General features: G+C 45.9%; 1 protein-coding gene across 3 annotated transcripts in view; it reads right to left on the bottom strand.

The window, feature by feature from the left end:
- Positions 1-17,347, bottom strand: part of KIAA0513 (KIAA0513 ortholog) — an 87,734-nt gene that overhangs the window by 34,072 nt on the left and 36,315 nt on the right. For all 3 annotated transcript variants that reach the window (XM_089693981.1, XM_089693983.1, XM_089693982.1), the window contains exon 2: positions 15,183-15,642. In XM_089693981.1, the coding sequence (XP_089550107.1) occupies positions 15,183-15,523 (341 nt within the window). In that variant the 5' untranslated portion in view covers positions 15,524-15,642. The remainder of the gene's footprint in view (positions 1-15,182; positions 15,643-17,347) is intronic.

Here is a 17,347-nt window from a genome sequence, read left to right as displayed (position 1 = left end):
ATTTGTCTGTCTTGTCTTCAGTGCTTGCTGAATTCCTGACACAGAACAAATCTGCAAATTAGGAGTCATTACATCCTGATGGTGACAACAGGGGACCATGACTGTTGAAACTTGTAGTCTCCTTTGGAAGTTAGGGTGACAACATAGGAACACAATTGGGAAACAGGGGCACAGCATTGTCACCCTATAAAAGGAAGTGCCTGAATGGGGACCTTCATGGCAGGATCACCAGGAATTATTTAAAAAAAAAAAAAAAAGGATGAAGATTTAAAAAGACCAAAAATGACTTTTAAAACAACACTGACATATTCTACGTGATTTGACACACACACTCATACTATCACTGAAGTAATGACACATGTTCATTTTGTATGCAGACTGCACTATTGATTGATTTTTTTTTATCTCAGCAGTCCTCAAAGTTGGTATATGGATAACCTTACAGTGTTACTAAACCCACAACAGTACAATCAGTCTGTATATGCAGTAAAGCATGCTTGTTATACTCACTGCATTGTGTAAAAAGGCTGTTTGATCCTGTCTTCTCTGATCCTCCCCTTCTTCCAGTGTCCCCCTCTTATCTCCTGATAAGACATATCGTGTGGCATCACTTTGCACATGCTCAGTTTGGTGTGTATTGCTAGAGAGGTTTTTGGGGTTTTTTTCTTGGGAAAGTGCATGTGATCAGCACAGGGCCAATCAGCACTGCCCAGACAGAGGTCAGGGGTCCTGCATCCTCCTAGAGCAGAATGAAAACTCCTCCTACAAGCTTTAACATGTGCTCTTCTGGACACTGATAGAAGTCACAAGACTGCTCTATACTGCTGATTAGAAAAGGTTTTTAGTTTATATTTGCTAAAATAATTCCTTGTAGTGTGTACTGTGGGAGACCAGATATAGTGAATGCAGGGTCCGGGGAGACCAGATATAGAGAATGCAGGGTCCGGGGAGACCAGATATAGAGAATGCAGGGTCCGGGGAGACCAGATATAGAGAATGCAGGGTCCGGGACGACCAGATATAGTGAATGCGGGGACCGGGACGACCGGATATAGTGAATGCAGGGTCCAGGGAGACCGGATATAGTGAATGCAGGGTCCGGGGAGACCAGATATAGAGAATGCAGGGTCCGGGGAGACCAGATATAGAGAATGCAGGGTCCGGGGAGACCAGATATAGAGAATGCAGGGTCCGGGGAGACCAGATATAGAGAATGCAGGGTCCGGGGAGACCGGATATAGTGAATGCAGGGTCCGGGGAGACCGGATATAGTGAATGCAGGGTCCGGGGAGACCAGATATAGTGAATGCAGGGTCCGGGGAGACCAGATATAGAGAATGCAGGGTCCGGGGAGACCAGATATAGAGAATGCAGGGTCCGGGGAGACCAGATATAGAGAATGCAGGGTCCAGGGAGACCAGATATAGTGAATGCAGGGTCCGGGGTTTAGTAACACTTTAATGGAGGATCCCCAACATCATTGGAAACGCTGTAGAGGAAGTGTTCCAATAATGACAATTCCTCGCACAGGTGATACAATGTAACAACTGTGGGATTCCTGTGCAGAATTCAGCCTTTGATAACTCTCCTCGTTTTCTTACAGAAATAATTACAGGCCAATTAGTCCATATGGTGCATCTTCTTGATCAATAATTCAATGTTTTGCTGAGTGAGCGCCCCCCCCCCCCCCAGCTTTGGCCCGGGCCGCAATAGCATGGCGGATTCTCATCCTGGCGTCCTGATATCCCTCTTCCCCCGAGCGCCATTCTGCTTGGTTTGAAATGGTTAGCTGCGCATGAATGGACGCCGAGTTCAAAACACAAGAGTCGGCATATTTCGCAGAGCTAGGGTCATCCTCTGTCATCTGCGTCCTTAATTCCCCGCTGTATATATGTCTTCCCTGGTACGGGGTCAGCGATGACTTACTGCAGGTTACGGTGGAATTTGGAAAGTCATATCAGTGACATTAGCTGCCCTGATCCTTTACTGTTCTATACATGTAAATAATTGCGTCATTGTGTCCTGTTGTTGATCAGGCCACCTTTCTCCTTGTACTGTATATGTAAAAATTCTACATGACTAGATTTGCTTACTGTAAGTACAAGCTCTGCTTGCTGCCAAGTATTGCTGAGATCAGGGGCGGAATGACCATTTGGGAACTGCCCGAGGGCCCGGGGTCAGTAGGGGGCCCCATGAGATTCCCCTGGTACCTTTCACAGGCTTTTTTGAGTGTGGTTTGAGTGTGGGCGGGGACACAGGGGTCCCATGATCCCCTATTGCCCGGGGGCCCCATGATATGTCAGTCCGCCCCTGGGTGTGATTGTGCATTGCTGTTCCTCCCCACAAAGCCTATTTATACACAAAAAAAGGCATAGCTATTCGCCCATGCATTGGAATTTGTTCTGTGCAACTGGGGCAAAATCAAATGTTCTCAGGTTATAGTTTTTGCAAATTTTATAAATTGAAAAAAATGTGAATGGGGAAAATACCACATTATGGCAGCTAGGTGGTGCTAAGTATCATAGGAAGCACGTAAGCTCCTCATCTCCATCTAATGGCCATAATGTAGTATTTTCCACGTTCACACTCCCCCCCCCCCCCCCCAAAGAACAACATTCGATATGCAGAAAACGTAGCCTGAGGACATTTGATGTGGCAACATTCACACAGGCCTGACTGACTGGTAAAAATGCATTCCTTACATGCCTGAGTCCTTTTGCAACTGCTGTATCAGGCAGGCTGAATGACTGCAATGCCATACAGACAGTTACAAGAGACAGTACATATAAACCTTCAAAAAGGTAAAAAGGCAGAATGGTACAGCTAACAATTACATTACAAACACACTTCAGGAAAATCAAATTATTGTTGCCCAAAATATGTTCTCACTAAAAATACTTTAGACTTTCCTTGTATCTTCCTCTCAGCAAACAGAACAATACAGCTCCTATGACATTAGTACATATACCGTAAACCCAGTCAAGAAGTAGAAATAACTCCTGGTGATCCTGCCACAAATGGCTTTGTTCAGACTTCTCCTGTTATAGGGTGACAACACTCTGCCCATCTCCCAATTGTTCTCTTGCGTTGTCACCCTGTCAATTGGCTGTGCCGACACAGTCTGCAGGACTACTCCTACATTCTGACACTCCATAAGCAATTATGGGGATGAGTTCAGCAGCGCTGAGATGGAGAAAAGAATTAAAAAAAAAAAGAAGCTATTTATTAAAAGATGACAATTATTTATGATACGGCAGATCAGAGCAAACAAAATGTCATCCAATTAGGGTTCAGATCTACTAGAATTCGTTCCGCTTTTTTTCCCCAGGACTATAAAGGCTGCAGTGTGAATAAATGATGAGTATTTCTAACCAGCACTAGCGGCGGGATATTTACAACACTGACCTTATTAACGATAATGCAACGCTGCTCATTGCTGCTGACTGGTCATCATTACGTACGAACATTTGTGTTGACGGACGGAGATATTTTTGGTTGTGCTGCAAATAAAGCATAACCCCCCAACTGTCCCAGATTCTGCAGGACAGTAACCCGGGATATCAATACAATCCCGACAACCCGCGGTTTTGGGCTGTGTCCTGGAGCGGAGTGTCAGAGTCCTTGTTCCAGCACCTGGCTTCATCTCTATGCAGACTTCATGGGGTGGAGGAATATCCTGCCCCACAGTGTATAGTCCCAGCAGCAAGAGGGGGAGGGGGGGAGCAACAGTGTGGGACCCAGACTTCTGTGCAATGTAAGTGCTCGCCTCTAATACAAAATTTATCCCCATATCACCACTGTTCCCCCTACCTCACGCTGGGCACCATTGCTCCCCTCTACCTTGCGCTGAGCATCATTGCTCCCATCTTCCCTGCATTGGGCACCACTGCTCCCCTCCGCCCCGCGTTGGGCACCACTGCTCCCCTCCGCCCCGCGTTGGGCACCACTGCTCCCCTCCGCCCCGCGTTGGGCACCACTGCTCCCCTCCGCCCCGCGTTGGGCACCACTGCTCCCCTCCGCCCCGCGTTGGGCACCACTGCTCCCCTCCGCCCCCCTCCGCCCTGCGTTGGGCACCACTGCTCCCCTCCGCCCCGCGTTGGGCACCATTGCTCCCCTTCGCCCCGCGTTGGGCACCATTCCCCCTTCCCCAAGATTCCCCCCCCTCTCCAGCTGGGTACTATTATTCTACTTAAGCCCCATTGATACCCCCAACAGCTGATAAGCACCAACTACTCTCCCCCTTCCTAAATGTTGCCCCCTCACCTCCCTCCCATGCCCTTCTGACAGAAACGCATCTTTGTTTTGTTCCCCCCCCCCCCCCCCTTGACTACCAATGACATGGCATTCCTCCTTTCAAAACAAACACAGCATTTTCCTCCAACTCACCACTACACTTGGCATTCTTTCCCCCACTACACCAAGAAATGATTCCATCTCTGACCACCAACACTGTTCATTTTTTTTTCTTTCAAAGGCCCCTACTACTGGACATGGCTCCCCCCACACAACCAACACTGGGGCATTTTACTCTACCCACTGACCAGCAAGGTAAGGGGCCCTATGATACTCCTTACTGGTGCACGCTGTACACTATGTTGTATATTGCATGGTTTTGATGGCCAACTTCCATGTGCTGTGCAGTATAACATAGTCCTGACCCCTGCACTCTATACACCATGTTGCATATTAAATTAGTCCTGACCACCACACTCTATTGGCTGTGCTGCAGATTACACAGTCTTGACCCATGTACTCTATAGGCTGTGTTATGTATTAAATAGTCCTGACCCCTGCACTATACACACTATGTTGTATATCAATTAGTCCTGACTCCTGCACTCTATAGGTTGCCTTGCATATTATATAGTCCTGACCCCTACATCCTATAGGCTGTGTTGTGTATTAGACAGTCCTGACCCCTACACCCCATAGGCTGTGTTCGGCATTATACAGTCCTGACCCATGTAACTTACAGGCTGTGGTGTGTATTATATAGTCCTGACCCCTACACCCTATAGGCGATGTTGTGTATTTTATACTACTGACCCTACACATTATGTGTATTTTATACTACTGACTCTTGCACTCTATATGCCCTGCACTCTAATGCAGAGCTAGTTTCCTTAAAGTGTCCCCCCCAAACAGCTACATGGGTGCAGCACATATGACAAAAAAGCGTTGAACAGTGCCAACTGACAGTGATCACCAGCTGGGAGCTGTTGCACTTGTTAATCCAGCAAGTATACAGTGAATCTTAGTCATAATGTTGTTCTTGTTTGTCAGAAATTCACTGAGATGATGTCATGTAGCCAAGATGGATGCCAACAGTCCTCCATTAATAATTGAAGGACCTGGGACCCAGGGACATAAATCTGGGCACAGTTCTTGGCACAGCCGTGAAGGTCCATAAATATTGCAAATCCTCCATTCGCTGTCATGAAGAAGCTCATGGCAGATCACGGCGCTGCAAACCAGACAGCAAACGTACGAGGGATATCTGCTGACCAATTCACTGACTAGCCAGCTCCGCCAAGCTGCCCGGTGCGCACACAGCGCCTATATCCAACAATGCAGTCCAGCGTTGAATATTCTGATGAAAGTTCAATTGTCTGGATTAAGCAGGCATTTCGCCGTTCATCTTATTGGGACCCCTATCCTTTAACCACACAATGCTGTTCTGTGCAACCTCCCTCTCCCGAGTTGGAGATGCTGCGTCATGACTGGGCAGTGCTGGGACCAATGAACGCACAAGTTGCATTTTTGCCATCTTGAATTGGAGTGTAGAGGAACGCCCAGTATGGAGAGTCAACACGTGGGTTTATTATTACGAACATTTATTGAAATTCACAGTTCCCAGGTGCTGAGTAAACGCGTTTTGGAGGAAGCACCTCCCCCTGTAATGGGGCTGTGGTCAGGACTGACCTGGAACTGAAAGTAAAGCCCGTTAGGTGCAGTCCAAAGACAGAGAGCCGGTATGTGCACATGGCTTTACTCAGCACCTGTCAACTGTGAATTTCAGTGAACATTTTTAATAGCAACCTCAAGTGTGATGACCTTTAATACTGAATGCATCTCTACACTCATCCGAAGCCTCCCTTCAAAACATTTTTGTATTTGCATAACTCCATCTAAGAGCCAGCCTGCTGCTTGCAGCAGAGTTGAGGGCTCTTGAGAGGAGTACTGTAATATTTATCATGTACAAGACCCTGCAGACTCCTCCCACTAGCCATGATCTGCCTGCTTGGCAGAGAGAAGCACAGGGTATGTATGGAGGTATGCAATGGAAAAAATGGAAAGCTTTTAATTATAAAGTTCACTGGTGATAAAGGGGGAGGGAGGAACAAGGACAGACAAAATAGAAAAGATTTGTGCTTTTGTATTTGTAGGGGATTTTTTTTGAGGGTCTAATCCTAATTTGTGTAAATTTTTTGGCTTTTTTTTCCTTTGGGGGGGAAAAAAAAAAAAAAGTAAAAAAATTGGCTAGCGACTAAGCAGCCCACAATTGCCATACACGCATTGATCACTTCTTTGTCCCCCAAACTCTCCTCCCAGACATCCCGGGCCTGAAGATCTTGTCTATGCCATGGTGTGAACGTTCACCGCTCCTGCTAGATGCAAGTCCCTGGTCCCAACTCCGCAACATCATACTTGGTGTAGAAATGATTCCCTGCTATAGTTTAATGATATGGTTGACACAATTCACATCTCTATGTCCACATATTTAGCTGAAAATACGAACTTGGTATCTTCTCCGACAACCCTATGGGAGGCCCACAAGGCCTCATACATACGATCAGAAAATCATACAAACAACACCACGTTCGAATCGATCATACGATAATCTGATCGTAAGTACACAGCTTTCTTCTGAAATTATTCTAAGGAACAAGCACAAAAATGTACAATTTTCATTTGTTCAGTACAGTTTTCGTACGAAAATATAATACAAATACATTACAATTCATGACATCGCTTCCGAATTTTTATTCTGTCCTATGAGACTGTTTGTAACTTTAGTTATCGATATAAGACTAGCATGCAAAAACAAAAGAAAAACATTTGTACAATATTCTCATCGTGCTTTAGGGGGCTGCTCATCCAACTTGTGTCCCATAAAAAGAAAAAGATAGATTCCAAGATAGTCACGTTATCTTCCCGTCTTGCACAACTGGGAACCCAGTTCAAGGCTTCACTCTCCTCCTCATAACTAACACAACAAGGGTCAAACTAAATCTCCTTTTGAATGAGAAGGCCAAAAAAAGAGATAAGGTGGACCAGGGGTAAATACTATGAATGTGCTAACAAGCCTGGCCCAATGCTAGCAAATATACTTAAAACTCATAGCCGTGACAATAAAACACTTCACTTCTGTCCTGTCCACTTTATAGAAGCCCTCAGAACCCTTTTGTAAGGACTCTCTTCCAGACTGTTAAGCTCCCCTCTCTCTCCCGAACAATGTCAGATGTGATAAAGGTGGATATCACCATCCTTAAAGTTCTCAAGGCGGTCAAATCCTTGAAAACACAAAACCCGTGGCCCTGATGCCTTCTCAGCATTATACTATCAGAAGTTCTCCAATCTTCTAGATCCCCATCTGACAAACTTAAGCACTTGCCCTGACCTGCATTCATCGTCAACACCGGGTCAAATAGTTATGCTTTAAAAACCTGGCTAAAGACCCATTGACATGCATAATTTCTGCCCAATCTCATGTTTAAATGTTGATATGAAAATCCTCGCTAAAATTCTTGCCACCAGGATCAACACGTATTTGCATGGTCTGATCCATAAGGATTAAGTGGACTTTGTTCCTCACAGACAGTCAACCAATAAACCTGTAGACCTTTTATCCATCTAATGCAGTGGTCTCCAAACTGTGGTCCATGGGCTGGATTTGACCCTTTGCCTGCCTTTATCTGACCCGTGGGGCACTATTCCTGTCATTGATACCAGGAATTATTTCTTCTACTGACACCAAAAATGAGGCACTATTTTTATATTGGCACCAACAGTGCAGCACTTTTCCTTCCACTGACAGCAACAATAGGGCGTACTTCCTTCCACTCATATGAACGTTGGAACATTATTCCTCCCATTGATACCAACGATGAGGCACTATTCCTCCCACTAGCACCGACAATGAGGCACCATTCCTCCCACTAACACCAATGAAAGAGCACTATTCCTCCCACTGACACCAACGATGGGGCACTATTTCTCCCACTGGCACCAACGATGGGGCACCATTTCTCCCACTGGCACCAACGATGGGGCACCATTTCTCCCACTGGCACCAATGATGGGGCACCATTTCTCCCACGGGTACCGATGGGGCACCATTTCTCCCACGGGCACCAATGGAGCACCATTTCTCCCACGGGCACCGATGGGGCACCATTTCTCCCACTAGACACCAACGAAGGGGCACCATTTCTCCCACTGACACCAACGATGGGGCACAATTTCTCCCAATGACACCAACGATGGGGCACCATTTCTCCCAATGACACCAACGATGAGGCACCATTTCTCCCAATGACACCAACGATGGGGCACCATTTCTCCCAATGACACCAACGATGGGGCACCATTTCTCCCAATGACTCAAATGAAGGGGTACTATTGGTATGTGTTCCTATCTCACTTGGCACACCTCTACACATGCTTCTTGCTTCTGAGGTGGCTCTCCCCAAGTGGACCTGCTCCACACACAGACTTGACTTCTGTCTTCCACTTATGATTGTATTTTAGTTTATTTCTGATGCTTAGCTCACATTTCTCTGTGCAACATTAAGACCCCGTTCATACTTGAGCATTTTCCAGCTTGTAGCTCGATGCTCAGAAATGCTTAACAAGTAAAATCCCCAAATTTCCAATGGCCCCTGTTCATACTTGAGCGTTCTGTCGTCTGTAGCAAAAAGCCTGTCGCTCAAAAAAGTACTTGCACTACTTTAAGCCAGATCTGAGGTGTTTTGTCCCCTGAACAGTGGGAATGAGCGTTTTTTCAAGTGTTTTTTTTTCAGGTATTTTCACCTCAAAACAGCAGCTATTTCTATTCTTATTGACCACAGCAAAAACGCCTAAATGAAAAAAGCCTAAAAAAAGGCCTATATTTGCAAATCTGCTAAAAAAAAAAATAAAAGTAAAAAAAAGTGGAAGAAAAATGTGTGACCAGTTCATGTATTCCTATGGAACTGTTCACACTGACCCATTGTGGGCCTGGTGCGTTTTTTAAAATCCCGCTTGCACCATTTATGGTGCACTAAACAAACAAAAAAAAAAGAAAAAAATGCACCTCAGCATTGAAATCAATGGAAAAATGCTTGTTGCTGGAGGATCAATTTTTGCGGTGTAGAGATCTACTGTTTTTGGGGGGGGATGTCTATTTTGCTGGTGGTGAATATATTGTTTCTAGGGGAAGTCTTCGGTTTCTGGGGGGTCAACTGCTGCTAGGAGGGATCTAATGCTACAGGCTGCTTGTGGGTCTAATGATGCTGGGAGATCTATTGTTGCTGGTGAGGGCCTGATGTTGTTGGGGCGGATCTCTTGTTGCTGAGGGTCTATTGCTGCTAGGAGGGATCTAACGCTACAGGCTGCTTGAGGGTCTATTGATGCTGGCTGCTGGGAGATCTATTGTTGCTGGTGATGGCCTGATCTTGCTGGGGCAGATCTCTTGTTGCTGAGGGTCTATTGCTGCTAGGAGGGATCTAATGCTACAGGCTGCTTGAGGGTCTATTGATGCTGGCTGCTGGGAGATCCATTGTTGCTGGTGCGGGTCTGTGGTTGCTGAGGGTCTACTGCTGCTAGGAGGGATCTAATACTACTGGCTGCTTGAGGGTCTATTGATGCTGGGAGATCTATTGTTGCTGGCGAGGGCCTGATGTTGTTGGGGCGGATCTCTTGTTGCTGAGGGTCTATTGCTGCTAGGAGGGATCTAACGCTACAGGCTCCTTGAGGGTCTATTGATGCTGGCTGATCCATTGTTGCTGGTGATGGCCTGATGTTGCTGAGGGTCTATTGCTGCTAGGAGGAATCTAACGCTACAGGCTGCTTGAGGGTCTATTGATGCTGGCTGCTGGGAGAACCATTGTTGCTGGTGCGGGTCTGTGGTTGCTGAGGGTCTATTGCTGCTAGGAGGGATCTAATGCTACAGGCTGCTTGGGGGTCTATTGATGCTGGCTGCTTGGAGATCCATTGTTGCTGGTGCGGGTCTGTGGCTGCTGAGGGTCTATTGCTGCTAGGTTGGATCTCGTTACTGGGGGGTGATTTGTTGCGGGGGGGTCTATTGTTGCTGCCTGCAGAGGATCTATTTTACTTATATTTTTGTTATCATTAAGAAATTACAAACAAACCACTTATCACCAAAAATATGATACATGGTTATGTTTTCTTTAAAGGGCAGTACTGAAAGATGGGTAGAGGGTGAAACTATATGATATACTCAGAAGTGGGGGGGGGGCAGACAAGGGGTTACTCAGAAGTTGGGAGTACCTGCACCTATTTTCTGAGAAAACAAAGCCCTGGGTCCAGGAAAGTCATCAAAGCAGGAGACATTTTCCACCCCCTGTATCCTTTAAAAGCCACCCAAAACCCCTTAGTTCCAAATCCTCCAATGACTCCTGTAATTATAATGCTGAACCTGCGCCTCCTAATGATTTTATCCAAAGTTTAGAGGAAATGAAAACTCTTTTTTTTTCCCCCTATTGCTTAATCAGGTTGAGCATTAGACAGAGAGAAGTTGTTTACAGATGGGGATTTTGCTACGATGGATTTCCCACAATGCATCGGCAGACGCTCACTCCCCCCGGGGGGGATCCGCGGCAGCAGCGAATGTACTGGCCGATCTCAGTTTCTGAAGTGACAGGATGACTCGGGAAGAGCGTGGAATGTAATGTAATCTGACAGGCGGAGCACGGAGCCGACATCGCTGTCCCTCACCCAGTCGGCCCCAAATAGAACAGCTAGGTGCGTCGGGAGCTGTGTCTAACGCGTTCCTTCTGAGAGCACCTGCAGATCGCCCACGGCGCCTTCTACTTCCAAACTTCAGACCTTTGCATGTCTGAAACGTGCGCAACATTGTGCGCTTTCCTGACAAGCAGAGAGCTGCACTGCCTTTTCACAGACGTGTGGCGGTGCCATTAATTCTAGGTGTTTTGTTAACGCGTTTCTTTTCTTTGTATGTTTTTCACACTACACGCATAGGGCACCACATTCATTTTACATGACAAAGTAGCTGATGTACCTTTCTTGGGCGTTGAGCTTTGCGTATTTGAAAGGTTCACAAAAATTGCGCCACCCGCTTGTCGTGTTTGGGGGTGCCATTAACAATGAATGCAAGCGCAACACGAGCTTTCCATGTGTTTTGTGAATGCATGCAACAAAAAAAAAAAAAAACGCACATTCACAAAAACACTCAGGTTTGAATTGTTAACGGTTCCCCCAAGCATCTGGAAAGGCGCATGCCAAAACTGCATGTGTTAAGGACTTGTTTTTTTTTCTCCCCCATTTCAGGCCATTGAAATTAATGGGCTGCTCTACACCTGGAAACACACCTGCACTTGGTCAAACTGTAGATGCGAACGGAGCCCGTGGGCCGATGCACACCAAAAAAGGTGCGCCCGAGCATGTGGGGTTTCTACGTAGTGCATTTTTCACAACCCATTAATTTCAGTGTGGCAGGCGCAATATTTAACATTGCGCCTCACCAAATCATATGGTACTGCGGTACCTTGCACTCAGGGGCCACAAACACATTCGCATATGCTAGATGAAGTAGCATGAACCGGTCCTGAATGAACAGATGTTCATGGCAGAGTTACATTGTAACAACTGTGAATTTCCAGCATGCTGGACACTGTATACTGTCCGGGTTTTCGCTACCTAAACGCCCCTGATGTCTTCTTGATGACGAAACGCGTTGGGTGGAGCTTCTGGAGGGATGGTGGCCATGTTTTCAGTTTGAAACTTTTCACATTCAATGCTGGTTGTTTTAATGCTTAATGTATGTGGATCATTAATTAAATTTGTCAAAAATTTACTGAAATACTGCAAGTTGTATTATTGATTAGTGCTGCTTTTTTGTTATTCACTTTTTAATTTGTCTTTTGTGTGCAAGCTGCTTTTCCTTACTATTTTTCAGGGTGGATAAAAATCAATGATTTTTTTTTTTTTTAAAAATAAAAAAAAAAAAAATCTGATTTTTTTTATTTAAATTGGATTTGTTTTATTTAAAATCTGATTTTTTTTAAATAAAATGCTTTTTGAGGAAAATATATTACCATCCAAAGGTTATTCCATCATGAAATAAAGATTAGTTTTTTAATTATGTAGAATAAGGCTGTATACGTTTCATTTTTTTGGTAAATAAGTTCCAGGAATCCATTCACCATGTCATGCTCTTCCAGAGGTTTTTGTAAGATTATTGGGCAGTTTCTCTGCCTACAAGATGATATCACAGATGTTTGGTTTACTTTTGCAGTTCTCAAAACTGAATTTGACTCAGCGGAGATCACATGCCTCTTCTTCACAGCAAAAATGTTATAACATGAACAGAGTTAAGAAAAAGACCTTCATCCTAACTTCTACAAACCTATGAATACAGAATCAACCCCTTCACTGCTAAATTTCAAGAAGTTCAGTGAATAGAATAGAAACAATATTTTTCTGATGGTTTGGAGTGGAATAGATCTGCACAAGAAGAAAGTAAAACTAAGTGTGAGGAGGAAGGGGCTGACAGTCTACGTTCTTAAAATATATATATTTTGTTTAGCCAAATTAGTTAACAAACATGGATGTTTGTTTAAGCCAGTGGTGGGCAACCTTTTTTTTCAACTGAGCCAAATCTCACCAAAACCAGGATTGAAATTTATTTTGAGAGCCACATTTTTAAAACTGAAAATACATCCCCCATATAGTAATTCATCCCCCATATAGTAATTCATCCCCCCTATAGTAATTCATCCCCCCTATAGTAATTCATCCCCCCTATAGTAATTCATCCCCCATAGTAATTCATCCCCCATAGTAATTCATCCCCCATATAGTAATTCATCCCCCATATAGTAATTCATCCCCCATATAGCAATTCATCCCCCATATAGCAATTCATCCCCCATATAGCAATTCATCCCCCATATAGCAATTCATCCCCCATATAGCAATTCATCCCCCATATAGTAATTCATCCCCCATATAGTAATTCATCCCCCATATAGTAATTCATCCCCCATATAGTAATTCATCCCCCATAGTAATTCATCCCCCATATAGTAATTCATCCCCCATAGTAATTCATCCCCCATATAGTAATTCATTCCCCATATAGTAATTCATTCCCCATATAGTAATTCATCCCCCATATAGTAATTCATCCCCCATATAGTAATTCATCCCCCATAGTAATTCATCCCCCATATAGTAATTCATCCCCCATATAGTAATTCATCCCCCATATAGTAATTCATCCCCCATATAGTGTCAATTCACTTACCTTTGCTCCGCGCGTTCCTCTCGCCGTGTTCCCGCGTCGTATCGGTCTTCAGGGCGGACTGTGAGAGGACAGGAGTTCGTCACGCTGCCCCGCCTACATCCTGACAGCCAATGTTTGCCACGCTCCGCGAGCTGGATTAAAAGGTCCGCTGGGCCGTAGTTTGCCCATTGCTGGGCTAGCTGCAGAGTCCTGACTTTTGGGGCGGCCGCCCGAGAGGAGGGAGGGGAGCGGGCGCCCGGCACACAGAAGAGCCGCATTAAAATGTCTAAATAGCCGCGGCTTGCCGACCACTGACCTATGGCAACCCTATTGCCTGTCACCTGGTGGGCAGTGTGCTCCGGAGCCGCAGCAAAGGTGAAAAAGAGCCGCATGCGGCTCTGGAGCCGCGGGTTGCCGACACCCGGTTTAAGCAAATAACATATGCTGGAATGTACGAGTTGGGTGGTATTTGGGTATCAGGTCGGTGAGGTAGTTTGGGGCAGCATTATGGTCGGCTTTGTATGTCAGTGTTAGTATGTGACTTGTACTACCTACCAAAGGACTTGTATTTCTGTCCATCCACTTCTGAGAGTTACCCAGCTCCGCCACAGAGCACAGCCCTGCATGTTAGGAGAGGGGAAGATGAAAGAAAGAGCGCACAAACCTTGCGCATCACCTCAATAAATAGTGACTAATTTTATTATAAAGGAAATATACTCACAAAGTGATGGTATAACAAGCATAAGTAACCTTTTGGATTTACCTGTAATACGGTTTGGATTATGGTTACTTATGCTTGTTATACCCTCACTTTGTGAGTATATTTCCTTTATAATAAAATTAGTCACTATTTATTGAGGTAATGCGCAAGGTTTGTGCGCTCTTTCTTTCATCTTCTTCTACAGTTTTATCAAGCTTCCCCATCTTCATGATAGAGCTGCACAACCTCTGATCACCAGCGGATGAACACACAACACGCTGCTTGTTACTAAAGCCCATTTGATCTGAGTCTTTGAGCGCAGGAGATAATGCATGTTCGGAGAGGGGACCTGATTTCTCTCACTGCAGTTAGGCAGCACTTACAAGTCAGGACAGTGAAAGGAGCACTGGCAGTCTGATGAGGTCATCTCTATGTCACTCTGCTCTCTTCTATCAGCATGCTCTTTGTCAGAACATGAACTGATTGGCTACTTGTGCTGCTTCTCTCTTGTCCAGTCTGAGCTCTGCTGTACACAGACTGCAGGAGGCCGATACCAATCCAAGATGGCAAGGTGCTGTTGCAGGGGCAGAATCATGCATACCTCATCACAATGGCATGGTGGTAGGGGTGAAGGGGTGGGGGAGTTTGTGCAGGAATGGGTCAGCAGCACCGGCAGTGACCACAGATAGGCATCTGCAGCACTCACTTGGACTCTCTGCAATCCCTTCTAATCTGACTTCCAGGGTAGATACTCTATAACAGCAAGCTCCCAGTGAAAAATCTAACACAGGCCCCAACCAAAGACATGTTCCATGGACAAACAATACTTCTGTGTTGAGCTTCTAATAACCTCAGTAAAAGCTGTCCATCATCTGTGAACAATATCAACTACGTTACTTGCCCCGCCCACTGCAGCATGAGAGGGAAGTTGCAAAAATGCAGATCTGAGTTCTTGAAGTTACACAGTATACACATTTATTTCAGGTTCACTTTCTTACCCGCTGCTTCACTTACCCGCCGGTAAAGATTTTCTCCACATATTTCCGGATGAACTCCTTTTGCTCCGCCATTTGCTCATCCTGGGCGGACTCAGTGCTCTGATTGGATGAAAAAGACTCAGAAGAGGACCTCTGGGAATGGTTCCAGCTGTGGCGGCTCGGCGACACCATGTCGTTCTCGCTGTCGGCGGACTCAGTAGCGTCGCTCTCTATCTCTTCCTCCCTGTCGCCATTTTCAGGTGGGTTGACTTCCAGTGACAGGATCTCGTCCAGAGAAGGGGGGCACGGCGCTACCACGACCAGGGGTTCCGTATCCAGGTCTATCAGGTTGCCCACTGGTACGTCAGGTGTCTCCATGGTGATGCAGTCTCTTCTGACGTGAAACAAAGCTTAGTCTCCAGGGGGCCCTGGGCTATATAAGATCCAGATTATACTAAGTCACTGCTTAGAAACCCATCTCCGACCAGTGAGGGAACCTGGAAATAGAAAAGGAATAATGAAAGGTTTGCAGTCAGTACTTTTGTTTTTTCAACAATTCGATACATTGGAAACATTATGAATAACCCCGGACCCTGCATTCACTATATCTGGTCTCCTCGGACCCTGCATTCACTATATCTGGTCTCCCCGGACCCTGCATTCACTATATCTGGTCTCCCCGGACCCTGCATTCACTATATCTGGTCTCCCCGGACCCTGCATTCACTATATCTGGTCTCCCCGGACCCTGCATTCACTATATCTGGTCTCCTTGGACCCTGCATTCACTATATCTGGTCTCCTTGGACCCAGCATTCACTAGATCTGGTGTCCCAGGACCCCGCATTCACTAGATCTGGTGTCCCAGGACCCCGCATTCACTATAGCCGGTGTCCCAGGACCCCGCATTCACTATAGCCGGTGTCCCAGGACCCGCATTCACTATATCCGGTCTCCCTGGACCCTGCATTCACTATATCCGCTCTCCCCGGACCCTGCATTCACTATATCCGCTCTCCCCGGACCCTGCATTCACTATATCCGCTCTCCCCGGACCCTGCATTCACTATATCTGCTCTCCCCGGACCCTGCATTCACTATATCTGGTCTCCCCGGACCCTGCATTCACTATATCTGGTCCCCCACAGTACACACAACATGGAAATGCAATTATTTTAGTAAATACAAACTGCTAAATACCTTTCCTCATCAGCAGTATATAGCAGTCTTGTGACTTCTATCAGTGTCCAGCAGAGCACTGGTTACAGCTTGAAGGAGTTTTCATTCTCCTCTGACTGTCCTATGAGACTGCATGACCCCTGACCACCTGTCTGGACAGTGCTGATTGGCCCTGTGCTGATCACATGCACCCTCTCAATGAAAAAAAAAAAAACATTCTAGCAATACACACTAAACTGATCGTGTGCACAGTGACTCCTAGAGCACTGTAACATCAGCAGATGGATTAGGGACAGTAGAAAAAGGGAAGAATAAGAGAAGACAGGATCAAACAGCCTTTTAACACAATGCGGAGGATTAACCCCTTAGGTTCCACAGTGAGTATAACAAGCATGCTTTACTGCATATACAGACTGATTGTACTGTTGTGGGTTTAACACTTTAAAGGGTGATCCATCCAACTCTGATCTTTCAGTTTGTGGTGGATGGTAGCGTCTCCGAGACTCTATTGGTAAGTTCCTGGCTCTGCACACCTGCTGTGCTCTTCATGAGGGGCCACGAGTTTTATTTTTTTTATATTTTGAAAAATAGAACAGAAGGAGCTGGGGCACACAAATGGGGGTGGTAACAACAGATGGGGGTGGGAACACACAAAGGTTGGTGCAGACCAGGGGCGGACTGACCATTTGGAAACTCGGGCACTGCCCGAGGGCCCGGGGTCAGTAGGGGGCCCCATGAGATGCCCCTGGTACCTTTTTCACTTTTTCATAGGCTTTTTTGAGTTTGGGCAAGGACACAGGGGCCCCATAATCCCCTATTGCCCGGGGGCCCCATGAGTTGTCAGTCCACCCCTGGTGCAGACACCCAAAATTCAGGTGGGTCTATTCATAGGTGAACAGGAACAGGTAGTATAGCGGGGTGATCATGCTGTTTGAGTATCTAAAATATAGAAGAATCCCAGTGACTCCGCCCACCACGCTCCAACTATAACCAAAATATCAAGTTTGGGTGGAATGAACCTTT

This window comes from Staurois parvus, unplaced genomic scaffold (genome assembly GCF_062004578.1).
Source record: "Staurois parvus isolate SC_StPar_1 unplaced genomic scaffold, SC_StPar_1.0 ptg000646l, whole genome shotgun sequence".
Lineage (NCBI taxonomy): Eukaryota > Metazoa > Chordata > Amphibia > Anura > Ranidae > Staurois > Staurois parvus.
The sequence above is the reverse complement of the archived record's forward strand: the minus strand, read 5'-3'. Positions and strand labels throughout refer to the sequence as shown.